The sequence below is a fragment of the Larus michahellis genome, chromosome 1 (assembly GCF_964199755.1).
Source record: "Larus michahellis chromosome 1, bLarMic1.1, whole genome shotgun sequence".
NCBI lineage: Eukaryota > Metazoa > Chordata > Aves > Charadriiformes > Laridae > Larus > Larus michahellis.
Window position 1 is genome coordinate 204,237,547 of NC_133896.1, and position 12,588 is coordinate 204,250,134.

The 12,588-nt window shown below is 42.1% G+C and overlaps 1 protein-coding gene across 1 annotated transcript in view; it reads right to left on the reverse strand.

Moving 5' to 3' along the window:
- Nucleotides 1–1,457: 1,457 nt before the first annotated feature.
- DDX10 (DEAD-box helicase 10) overlaps nucleotides 1,458–12,588 on the reverse strand; it is a 193,869-nt gene continuing 182,738 nt past the window's right edge. The window contains exon 18 of the mRNA XM_074570042.1: nucleotides 1,458–2,137. Coding sequence (XP_074426143.1) covers nucleotides 1,948–2,137 — 190 coding nt within the window. The 3' untranslated portion in view covers nucleotides 1,458–1,947. The remainder of the gene's footprint in view (nucleotides 2,138–12,588) is intronic.

A 12,588-nucleotide genomic window follows, 5' to 3' on the forward strand; every position in this document is an offset into this window, starting at 1 on the left:
TTGTTGACGCTGCTCATCACATTCACCGCAGCTGTTCACATGATGGAGCCTAAGCACAGTCACAACAGCATCATATCAGATCCGTCTTCATTAATACATTCATCAGCAATACCATTCCCAGACCACAGTATTTTCCAGGCCCGCTGTGGCACCATAGAGTAAACACCACCGTGCATCAGCTGCCAAGCAGGTCCCATCTTTCATGTTTAGCTGTTTGTGAAACTCTGTCATTTCTTCTCGTTCCACATTGTCAGGAAGGAGCAGATGGCAGATGTGCTCTGCCTATAATATTGTTTTTATGATACCCTGCCTGCTGGCAGAACAGTGGAAGCAACATTTGGAGACAAGAATTTGCAGTATATTTTCATTTTTGGGTAACTGAGCTAAAAGAGCATGGGGTACAGGGAGAGGAAGAAAGGCTTGTACTGAATCAGCGCTGATAGATTTCTGTAATGTAGAACTGGAAAAAGTGATATTGAAAAAAAGGAGTATTTACTTTAATGTGTTCTTCATATCGGTGATGGGAAGACCAAACAGACACAGCTTTTTGAGACAACGTGTACTTTAAGATTTGCTGAAGGGAAGCAACAGGGGAAAGCCTAACTTTACTAAGACATGGGTCTACTGAAAACAATCATCACTTTACATGCCTGTTTGCTGCCAAAAAACTTGTGTCAGCAAACAGAACACTGGCTGTTCCTGCTCTCCTTCGTTTTCTCGCACGGCAGCCCTCCCTTTGCCTCGTTCATTTTGGAAATGTATAAAACTGTCAGCAGTTTTCATCAGTCTCCATCTTGCCCACAAGGGTTTACCATGCTTTTTTCTGAAGGATATGCAATATTCTTGAGGGGGTAGTCAAGAACGCAAGCAAGACGACAGGAAATCTGGCTCATAGCTGGCATTTGGGCGCAACCAAGAGGAGAAAATCTACCAAGAATTTGGTATTGTATTAATATTTTGTTTTGCTTCAGAGAGAACGCCCACTTTTTCCTTCCCCGGGAAAGGACTCACGTAGCATATGTCCCATCGCTGTTCATCAAGGTGCAGTGTTATGGGGTAAGCACACACAAAATCTGAAACAAAAAAACATGGTTTGATGGGATGAAACTTGAAAATATGCTGAAAAATAAATGATCTTTCTTCATTCTGTTTGGTCGTAACAGAAACAAGTAGCTCCCTTCCAGTTTTAAGTCTGCCATAAAATCTACCTTGTAACCAATTTTATCATGCAATGTTACGCTCCACCTTTTCGTGGCATCACTGTGTTCACATTCATATGGGATTCAAATGCAAGATTCAAAGTTTTAGCTTCTAGAAGTGGTTTTCTGAATTGCCTAACACCAGAGCCAGAATCATAACAGAAATGATAACTGGAGAATAATAGAAATGATAATTACAATAGAAGCATAATAGAAATGGTAACACATGGTTTCATAACAAAGCTGAAAGAGACACTGAAAGTTTAAACCAAGGCTTCAGAAATGTTTATTAAAATTTTTTAAAAATACATGCATGATACACAGAAGAAAAAATGCATTTTATTTTGAGCTGCCAACAGTATTTCTGCTTTAATAATTTCAGTACACGGTTCTCTTCAAAAATAACAAACCTGACATAGTCAAGAAAGGAGCATCCTGTTTTTATTATACACAAGATTAAACTAAAAAAAGATAATTGCTTCAAAACTCAGAGATTTTAAATTATGTGTTACTGTAAAATGACATCTGGGGATTTAGGTTGGAAAGTTGCTTTAGAAAGCCTTATAAATCAAACTAAATATTGCCTATAATCTCTGAGCCAATCTAAGGCAATCCCATTGCACATGGAACTCGAACTCATTTATCTACATCCACTGGTACCCAGCTGCCTAGCTGCCAAATTCATTTTGTGTAGACTACTGACAAAACTGTGGAGATGTCCCAGAAAAGAAAATGTGCCGAAAAATAATTAGCTGCGACTGTTGAGCAGATGTAATACAAGCTCTTCATCCTCTGCCAGAGAAAGCCCAGTGTCTAATGGCAAATAGGGGTCTTCCTCTTGGCTGACTTGCACCTTCTTCCTTTTCAGGGGCGTTTCTTCTGCTGTATTACTGTTGCTATAGCTTCTTTTCTTTCTTCCACCCTTCTCCTCAAGTTCACTGCAGAAACAGATCAATTAGTCTTTTTAACAACTGTGGTAATCAATATCATCTTGTAATCAAACAATTCATTTTAAACAAGGCAAATTTATGTCAAGATAAGAGCAAACAAAATTACAATTCAGAAGGGTGAAGCAACAGAAGCTGATGAACTCTGAATGTCTAAATTAGAATTGCTTTCAGGCCGAGGTGATGGTGGATGTTCTGCTGTCTTAATTGATTACAGTATATCAAGATATCGCTATCAGCCTTATCTAATATTTGCTGCCTTATACAGTGACAGACAACTTGACAAAACTGATTTAGAGATATGTCAGTGGACTCTGACATGCATTCAAGATCTTGTCTAAAATAAGTATGTGACAAAAATAAAAATATGAGAACTGTCATTTCAGTGGCGAGTCTTACACTTAATAGAGTTTTGATTTGGGTCCATCTTATTCAAACCACTCTTTCCCATTCTTTCAGAAGCTTCCCTTGGAAGCTATTAACCACCTCTTTGCCATGAGAGGAAGAGAAAAACCTAAACCCAGTTATTTTCCCTGCTGAATTCCTATTTCTTCTGCTGCTTTTCTCAGGATTTTAATGAATTGCCTTTTGCAGCCTTCAATCTGGATGAAACGGCTGTGGGTCTGTTGTAATACTTTGATTTCTATCACATGGCCACACGACAGCAACAGGAGGGAAGCCCAAGCTTTCATGTTTCTTCATGTAGTTTTTGTCCATAACATAGAAAATTTGCTATAAATCAACTTGTCTAAGATTATTTTAATCTACTCTAACAAATTCTATTCTAAGATACAATATCTGTGTGATGAGTTATAGAGAGCTGGTTGTCGGGTAGAATTCATATCAAAAAAAGCAGAATGCAACCCCTCGCCCCCCAACCCATTCTTCTCCAGACAAGTTAACTGAAACAAAATGGCATTCCCAGTTTTTCATGTTTATATTTTAAAGAATATAACAAAATTAAAAATGGAACTTCATAGACTGAGTTTAGGCTTTTCTAAAATAGATGGTTAAATTCAGTTTTTTAATTAAAACTTGGCAAATTTCCACCCAGAAAATTCACTTTACTTCAAAAAAAGGCTTTAAGAATTTTTTTAATTGCCTTAATTTTTATAATTGCTTAAGTGTAAATGTAATGTTTGTGAAACGTTTCATGCAGCATTACTGTTTAGACACTTAATTAGAAACAGCAGCTATAACAAATAGCTCAAATAGGGCAATACTGTCCTTCCAACCAACACGGCACAGGAAGCCCATGCCCAATTCAAACCACCTTCAGCTGCCCACATTGTTTTTCCATTAATCGGACTAATTACCAAGACGTGAAACGCTGGTTTCATCACTCACTGGAAACCAGCCTAACCCAAACATTAACCCCAAAACATGGCAGTTTTCAAGAAGTTCCCGAACGCTCCCTGAGAGGGATCGGCAGCACAACGGTTCCTCCTCTTCCTGGCTCATATACTGCGCTTTCTGGCTGCCTCTCCATCGAGACCAAGGAGTAACATGAGATCTGATGGCCTTGCACCGGGTTGCAGACGTGTGACCTGCCTCCCTCTCTCCTCCGTCTTCTTTCACAGCAGAACAGTGCCAACCGCTGCCTACTCAGCACAGCACAGAGTGAGGAGGGAAATCCGAGGAGAAAACATCTTGTGCTCCCGTAATTAAAACAAACGAAACACCCTACCTTTATATTGTCCTTCCCCGCCTATCCAAAAGAAATAGTGTAAAGCAACCTGGTCTAGTTGAAGATGTCCCTGCCCATGGCAGGAGAGCTGGACTAGATGATTTTTAAAGATCCCTTCCAACCCAAACCACTCCTATGATTCTATGAATAGCTGATGACCGTGCACCAAATACTTTTCCTAAAATTGGGACATTTCAAAGGATATAGCGACTTTGCCGGCTTTGAGCTGTCATTTGCATGGGGGTGGCTTTTCAGTGCTTGCTACCAACTTTTATTTTCTTCCTTTCTACTTCTCTCTGTAGTGCATAAGATATTGCATAAATGCTGGAGCTCTACTGATAGTATATGAAAATACTCTAAAGCACTAAGACTTCTCACTTTTTCAAGTGGGCAGTGTGAGCTTGGGCTGGAGTTTCATGGTGTTTGCTTTGATCAGGACAGAGTAGGGGGTTCACTTTAAAAGCGTAAGGCTGAAATCTCATTAAGTAAAAATGTTTTAGCTTGCTTGCAAAAGAACCAATTATTTCCAGCGTTTGAATGGACTCTGAAGCCTAGTTTGCATTCATAATTGACTAATGCTCCATCTAGAACATTAGTTCAAAACATCTTAGCAATTAAAACAATGCATAAATCTCAAAAGTTATGAAATAGCAGACTTTAAATACCAAAAATGATACTCATTTTTGGAGTTTCAGAGGCCCATAGGCCTAGATGTCTGTAAGATGCAACACTTAAATATAAAAGACATTCAGAAGGAACTGTGAGATTTCCATTTTTTCCCACAAACAAAAGCATATCAACACAATTATGACTAATTTTCATCATCAGCTTTGCGGGAAGATTATGCTGAGTCAAGCTGTTTCATATTATTACTGAGGGATCATGTTGCTTGATTAGTAGTGCATACTAAAGTTGTATCTACACGTTGGGAGATAAATTTTCACACTAATTTGACCCCTACTGTGCTGTAAGCTGGAGAGGTGAATAAGGAGGAATATATAACACAGGAAGCAGCAGCAGCAAAGCCATGGAGCTAAGAAGAGCGCTAACGGCTTGTGTTTTCGTGATGCACAAAAAATAGAAGCAAAACAGTACTTGATAAAGGAAACTTAGGAAGGAGAGAGTCATGTGGAACATGCAAATAAGATGTTGATAATCTTGAGACACAGAGAGAAGACAGACGTTGCCCTTCCATAGAATGGTTTGGGTTGGAAGGGACCTCTAAAGATCAGCTGGTGCAACCCTGTTCCTGCAGGATGTATTTTTACCAGCAGTGGTCTGGGTGGTGTGGAGATGGGAGGTACTCTAGAGGAGCAGTCAGAGATGTCGCTTTTACAAAGGATGAAAGCGGCAATTTTAAAAGGAAGCTGGAAAATCACCAGGAGACATGTGTGGCATCAGGATGCCAAGAGGTATCCTGTACTCCGTCTGGGTGCTTCTCCTCAGCTGTTTGGACATAAAACTCTTCAGAAGAGATGTAATAGGTGTAATTCTCAGGTGTGTGTGTAAAAAGGCTGAATGTGTGAAAGCAGCTCTATGGGGATGACTTCTGCAGTTATTGTCAAATGAATTCCCCCTTGGTCTCCACTGACCGAAGGCCTGTCAGCCCACCCTGCAGAGCCAACCTTTTTATTGTTGGTCACGTCCCATGGACATAAATGGCTCCTTATCCTTCACAAACATACAAACTGATGCACTACCAGCTGGTGTCCACAAATAGCCGAAACAAAATAAAGTTATTCTAAGGTGAACTATTTTCTAACAGAAGAATGCAGTTAGAAAGCAACCCCACAATTCAGATCCAAATCAAAGCCAGTGCATCCCTTCATCTTCTATTTATAACACTTAGAAAAGCAGCATGTGCAGCTGGATTACAATTCCTTCCTTTTACCATCTGGTGCAATTTAGCTTTCCAGCCGCCTGAACGACCCACAGGGCCTGAAGCTGCCTGATGGAAGGATTTACTGGGAGGGGCTGCATCCACCCACTACCAGCCATCTCATCAACAGGCACGGTCATTTCTGTGGTCACTGTTTGCACAGCTGTAACAACAAAAGAAGGTAGTATCATTCGATAGGTGACGCTTATTGCACAAACACTAACACATGGTTTATGAATCCTGTCCCTTAAGTAAATCATAGAATCATAAAATCATTTAGGTTGGAAAAGACCCTTGGGATCTTTGAGTCCAACCATCAACCCCACTCTACAAAGTTCTCCCCTACACCATATCCCTTAACACCACATCTAAACGAGTCTTAAACGCATCCAGGGATGGTGACTCCACCACCTCCCTGGGCAGCCTATTCCAGTGTCTGACCACTCTTTCTGTGAAGAATTTGTTCCTAATGTCCAGCCTAAACTACCCTGCTGCAGCTTGAAGCCATTCCCTCTTCTTCTATCGCTAATTACCTGTGAGAAGAGACCAGCACCAACCTCTCTACAATGGCCTTTCCAGTAGTTGCAGAGAGTGATGAGGTCTCCCCTCAGCCTCCTCTTCCTCAAACTAAACAGTCCCAGCTCCTTCAATCACTCCTCATAAGATTTATTCTCCAGGCCCTTCACCAGCTTCGTTGCCCTCCTCTGCACTCGCTCCAGCACCTCGATATCTCTCTCATATTGAGGTGTCCAGAACTGGACACAATACTCAAGGTGTGGCCTCACCAGTGCTGAGCACAGGGGGACAATCACCTCCCTGCTTCTGCTGGTCACACTATTTCTAATACAAGCCAGGATGCCATTGGCTTTCTTGGCCACCTGGGCACACTGCTGGCTCATGGTCAGCCGCTTGTCAATGAGAACCCCCAGGTCCTTTTCTGCCAGGCAGCTCTCCAGCCACACTTCCCCAAGCCTGTAGCGCTGCATGGGGTTGTTGTGGCCCAAGTGCAAGACCCAGCACTTGGCCTTGTTGAAGCTCATACCATTAGCATTGGCCCATCGATCCAATCTATCCAAGTCTCTCTGTAGAGCCTCCCTATCCTCATGTAGATCAACACTCCCGCTTAGCTTCGTGTCATCTGCAAACTTGCTGATGATACACTCTATGTCCTTATCAAGGTCATCAATAAAGACATTAAACAGAAATGGTCCCAACAGTGAGCCCTGAGGGACACCACTTGTGACCGGTCGCCAGCTGGATTTAACTCCATTGACCACCACTCTTTGGGATCGTCCATCCAGCCAGTGCTTGATCCAGCAGATCGTATGCTCATCCAGGCCATAAGCCACCAGTTTTCCACGAGAATTTTATGGGGAACAGTGTCAAATGCTTTTTGAAAGTCGAAGTAGACAATGTCCACAGCCTTTCCCTCATCCAATAATCGGGTCATCTTGTCATAGAAAGAGATCAGGTTCGTCAGGCAGGATCTGCCTTTCATAAACCCATGCTGACTAGGCCTGATCCCCTGCTTGTCCATTATATGACTTGTAATGGCACTCAAGATGATCTGCTCCATGACCTTCCCTGCTACCGAGGTCAGACTGGCAGGCCTATAGTTTCCCGGATCCTCCTTTCTGCCTTTTTTGTAGATGGGTGCTACATTTGCTACCCTCCAGTCCATTGGGACCTCCCCAGTTAGCCATGACTTCAGGCAGATAATGGAAAGTGGCTTGGCAAGCACGTCTGCCAACTCTTTCAGCACTCCTGGATGTAACCCATCCGGTCCCATAGACTTGTGCGCATCCAAGCGGTGCAGCAGGTCACTGGTCACTTCCTCTTTAATTGTGATGACCTCGTCCAGCTTCCCCTCCCTGTCTCCTAGCTCACAAGGCTGGGTGTCCAGGGAACAGCTAGTTCCACTGCTAAAGACTGAGGCAAAGTAGGCATTGAGCACCTCAGCCTTTTCCTCATCCTTTGTGACTATGTTTCCCTCTGCATCCAATAAGGGAGGGAGATCTTCCCTAATCCTCCTTTTGTTGTTAATGAATTTATAGAAACATTTTCTGTTATCCTTAACAGCTGTAGCTAGGTTGAGCTCTAGCTGTGCTTTGGCTCTCCTGATTTTCTCCCTGCATAGCTTTGCTATACCCTTATAGTCTTCATGAGAGACCTGCCCCCTCTTCCAGAGGTCATAGACTCTCCTTTTGTTCCTGAGGTCCAGCCAAAGGTCCCTATTTAGCCAGGCCTATCTCCTTCCCCACCTACTTGTTTTTTGGCACACGGGGACAGCCTCCTCCTGTGCCTTTAAGACCTCTCTCTTGAAGTATGTCCAGCCTTCCTGGGCTCCTATATCCTTCAGGGCAGCCTCCCAAGGGATTTTGTCCAGCAGTCTTCTGAACAGGTCAAAATTTGCTCTATGGAAGTCTAAGGTGGCAGTTTTACTAACCCCTCTCCTTGTTTCCCCAAGAACCAGAAATTCGATCATCTCATGATCACTGTGCCCTAGACGGCCACCAACCTTTACTTCCCCCACAAGTTCTTCCCTGTTCACAAGAAGCAGGTCCAGGAGGGCACCTTCCCTCGTCGGCTCACTTACCAGCTGTGTGAAGGAAGTTATCCTCCACAGATTGCAGGAACCTCCTGAACTGTTCCCTCTCTGCTGTGTTGTATTCCCAGCAGATATCCGGGAGGTTAAAGTCCCCCACAAGAACAACGGCAAGTGACCGTGAGATTTCCCCCAGCTGCTTATAGAAAGCTTCATCCGCCTCACTGCTTTGGTTGGGAGGTCTACAGCAGACTCCCACAGCGATATCAGCTTTATTGGCCCTTAACCTAATCCAAACACTCTCCACCCCATCATCAGTATACTTGATTTCCGAGCTCTCATAGCATTCTCTAACACACAGGGACACTCTACCACCTCTCTTTTCCTGTCTGTCCCTCCTGAAGAGCTTGTAGCCATCGATTGTGGCACTCCAGACGTGTGAGGCATCCCACCACGTTTCTGTGATAGCCACTATGTCGTAGTTTTCCTGGTGCATCATGGCTTCAAGCTCCCCCTGTTTGTTGCGCACACTGCGTGCATTGGTACAGATGCACTTCCGATGAGCTAATGATTCCAACACCTTTTTGTGAGTGTGGGCCCCATTTCCTACCAGAACCCTCTCAGGTGCTTCCATGATTTCTAAATGTCTGTCCCTTCTCTCAAATGAAATGGCAGAGTGAGAGTCCTCGCTAGTCAACCATCCTTCAAGCCCTGGCATGCCTCCCTTGGGTTTATTCCTGACGGGCCCAGTTATCTCCCCTTCCCCCCTCATATCTAGTTTAAAGCCCTGTCAATGAGCCTTGCTAACTCCTGCCCCAAAATTCTTTTCCCCTTCTGGGACAGGTGCATATATATATAAATGCCAGTATATATGAATGGCATCTGGGAAACAGGGGATCTAACTATGAACCTGACAACTATATGCCAAGCAACTCTCTTAATTTCTAAAAAATAATCTCACAAGTGTGTTTTGAGGTGATACCAGGAAAAAACAGGAAGCTTTTAATTGTTAGTATTTAACTCGCTTTTGGGCTTCAAGGTATGTCTTGACAAGCTGTAAGATTTAAATTTTAAGTGCCTTAGAGTCAGCCATCTGAATGTGCAGCCACGCAGCTAAGTTGCTGTTGTTTAAACAATGTGGTACTGTGAGATCTCTAGACAGGTTATGATTCAGTTAACATTTATCAGAGCTTGCTTTGGAGCCTAGGTTTACCAGCGCTGCCCTGGAAACAAACCGCCCTTGCCACAGAATTGCAGGCCATGAGTCGAGTTTCCAGGCTGCCATATAGCAACACGAGCCCTTTAGCAAAGAAATGCACAGAATAATGAATGAATCTGCTAATAAAATACAGTTCAGAAAAGTTAGGAATAATTTATCCCATAAATATTGGCATTTTGCTAATCAAACATGCTGTGCCACAAACCTTTTTCCACATAATAAATTTTAATTCACAAGGCCATGACAGCAATCCTAACGAAGATTAATTACTGCAGTCCCTTCCATGAAGCCCAGTGCAGCTTCCTTCTTACTTGCTGTCAGAATGCTACAGCACATAGAAATGATAATGAAAATATATCGTGTTGGGTTATTTCCCTTACTGGCCATTCCACTGATGTAAATCAAAACAGCTCTAAAACTATATTTATAAAAAACAATTGCAGGAAAAGGGATGAATAATCTACTTGTAATGAAATACCAGTGTAATAGAACTAAAAGCAAGAGAAGTCTGTCTTGGAGCTGGCGTACCATAATCCGGAAGAAGAAAAAATAAATATTTAAATGGAAATCAGACCAGCAAGAGACTACGCTTAATATTTCTTACTATTGCTCAAGAAGTATACAGAAGATTTGATGGGTAAAAGCAGTCAAACCAACCGTTAACATCTTGCTTCTTCTCTGAGGTCACCTTTACTTTCTAAAGGCTCTAGCGGACAAGCGTCAGTGGACTCGAATCAGATGTCTGAAGCTGTAGCGGCACTTTTCTTCCCTGTTCCCATCGCAGACACTGCTGACCATAAAGCAACAGTACCTGACCCAGTCCTGGACCACTGGACTTTCTGTTCAGTCTGTTTACGCTAAGAAATTTTAGCTTATAAACCAGTCTGAAAATTGAAATCATTCAGGGGTTGATTCTCATATGGATCTAATATCAATATGCTCTGGGTTGAAACTGCTCCAGCTGGAGGTGACCATGGCTTCAATGAAACCCCTTTGATTTGCTGTATGTCCCTCTGTCAGAGGCTTAACCTCTGAAACATGCTGCTGCCTTTGGAGATGCTGCTAACCACGTACGTAACCCTTGCATCCATTCACTCCTCAGCTTCATCCGACACTGACATTCTTCAAATCTGCTTCTCTTCTTTTCTTTTGTGTGACCACCATCATCCTCCAATTGTTGATAGTTAATTTCTGAACTGCAGAGTTTCAGTAAATACTCATCCCATTTCTCCTTCATTCATGAGACTCTTCATGACATACTACATTTTTTTCTTTTTTCTTTTTTTTTTTAAAAGGTTATTTCTGCAGATGACAAGTTCACAGGAAGGATCTAGTCTGACCGGCAGAGCACAGGGTACCAAATTCCACTAGGAAATTCTACCATCAGGTCCATTTCATATAGTGAGCTAGAGTATAACTATTATAAAGACTTTCATGGCATAAGAATATCATGCCTCTATCAACGGCTATCCAATGTTTCAACATCCAATTTTGCAGCTAAACAGCATGATCAAGCCTTTAAACAGAGCCTTTTTACAATGTCTGTCTTATGGGGCTTTTCTGGCCATGACAACATTAAGTTTTGGCCTTCACAAAGTCACTGATATGACCTGAACAATGCACATTTGAGGGAGTACCATGATTTGCAGAAGAATCATCTCAAAAAACAATGTAATGTCAATTGCATCAAGAATCACAGACAACTTAGCAGGTCAACATCAGCATTCTGGGATGGGAAGACAGTGTAAGAAACTGCAATTTGCCCATAATTTTCATAAATGAAGGAAGATACACAACCAAGCAGCACTGACTGCTGACTTGCAGACCTGTCAGCTGGTGACCGGCCATAAAATCACAAACAAAACAATGACAGAACTATGACATTTCTCCTATCCCCTCATGTCCAAGATCTGTTCCATGCTGATCCAAGAGTTAATGTGATCAGTCTCACTTATTAAAGATTTAAAGAAGGTAATGATGAGGTCAATCGTAACTTTGCTCTTCCTCAACATTTTTATTTAAAGAGGTGGATGGATTAGAAATATCAGAAATTTAATTTGGCTGGAAAATGAATATTTAAGAAGTCCAGCTGTTTTTCTTCCACCCTATTTGATACACTTAAATTTTTCACATTAACAACATACATTGATAGCCTTAAACCAAATATGATGAATGTTGCTAGATATACAAAAATTAATCTCATATTACATGCTTGAAGTCATTAATTACTCTGCTTGTAGAGGTATGGCTATAAGGGAATTTTAACTCAAAGGCAAATTTAACTCATGATTTGTATAGCTCCCTCAATTTAAAAAAAAATGCGGGGCGGAGGGAAGAAAAGATCAACAAAGTTTTTGAGTACTTAAACCATGGACACATGGTCTATTTTTTGAAGAGTGATGAAGGAAGATACCCTAAGTCTCACATACTTGCTTTGAATTATCCCTTTAGGAAGCAATTTTTTCCTCTTAAAGGAAGTAGCAGCTAGTGTAGCCCAACATATTTCTATTTTAATCCAACACTTTGAGCAAAATCTGTGAATTTTGGAAATATAAACCAGAACAGAGTTGTATTTTCTAATCTCAAAGCCTAATTTCACTGTGTGCTACTCTTGTCTGATTTGTTTTTGTTAAAATCATCAGGTCAATATTTCCCAGCCCCAAGAGCAGCTGATCATACAATCTATACAGCTCTAGAGAGGTGCGTGAGCGTTGATTTAACATAAAACCCTCATTCCCGCTGGCAGCAAGATTTCTTGCCTGTTCTCATATTTATTCTTCTTGATCCACCAGATCCCCATCATCGTCTCTCTTCCTTTCATGCATACATCCCCTCCACCTCCTTTCTCCCTCATGAAAAAAATCGATACCACTTCTCTGTGGCCTTATGCTCGCCATCAGCCTCTTCAGCTACCACTTTCCTTTACCCATAGGCTTACCGGTCATTCAAATTCTCTTGCTTTTCTTGATTTCCTCTTTTTCCAGCCCTAAATTAACTTCCTTCACTGCATCTTCCTCTTTCAGTTGGGCCTCTGCTTTCACAAAAGCCTCCTAAGGGGTACTCAGAGGACCTCACAAGTCCCCAGACATACCTACACTGAGCCTCAAAGCTG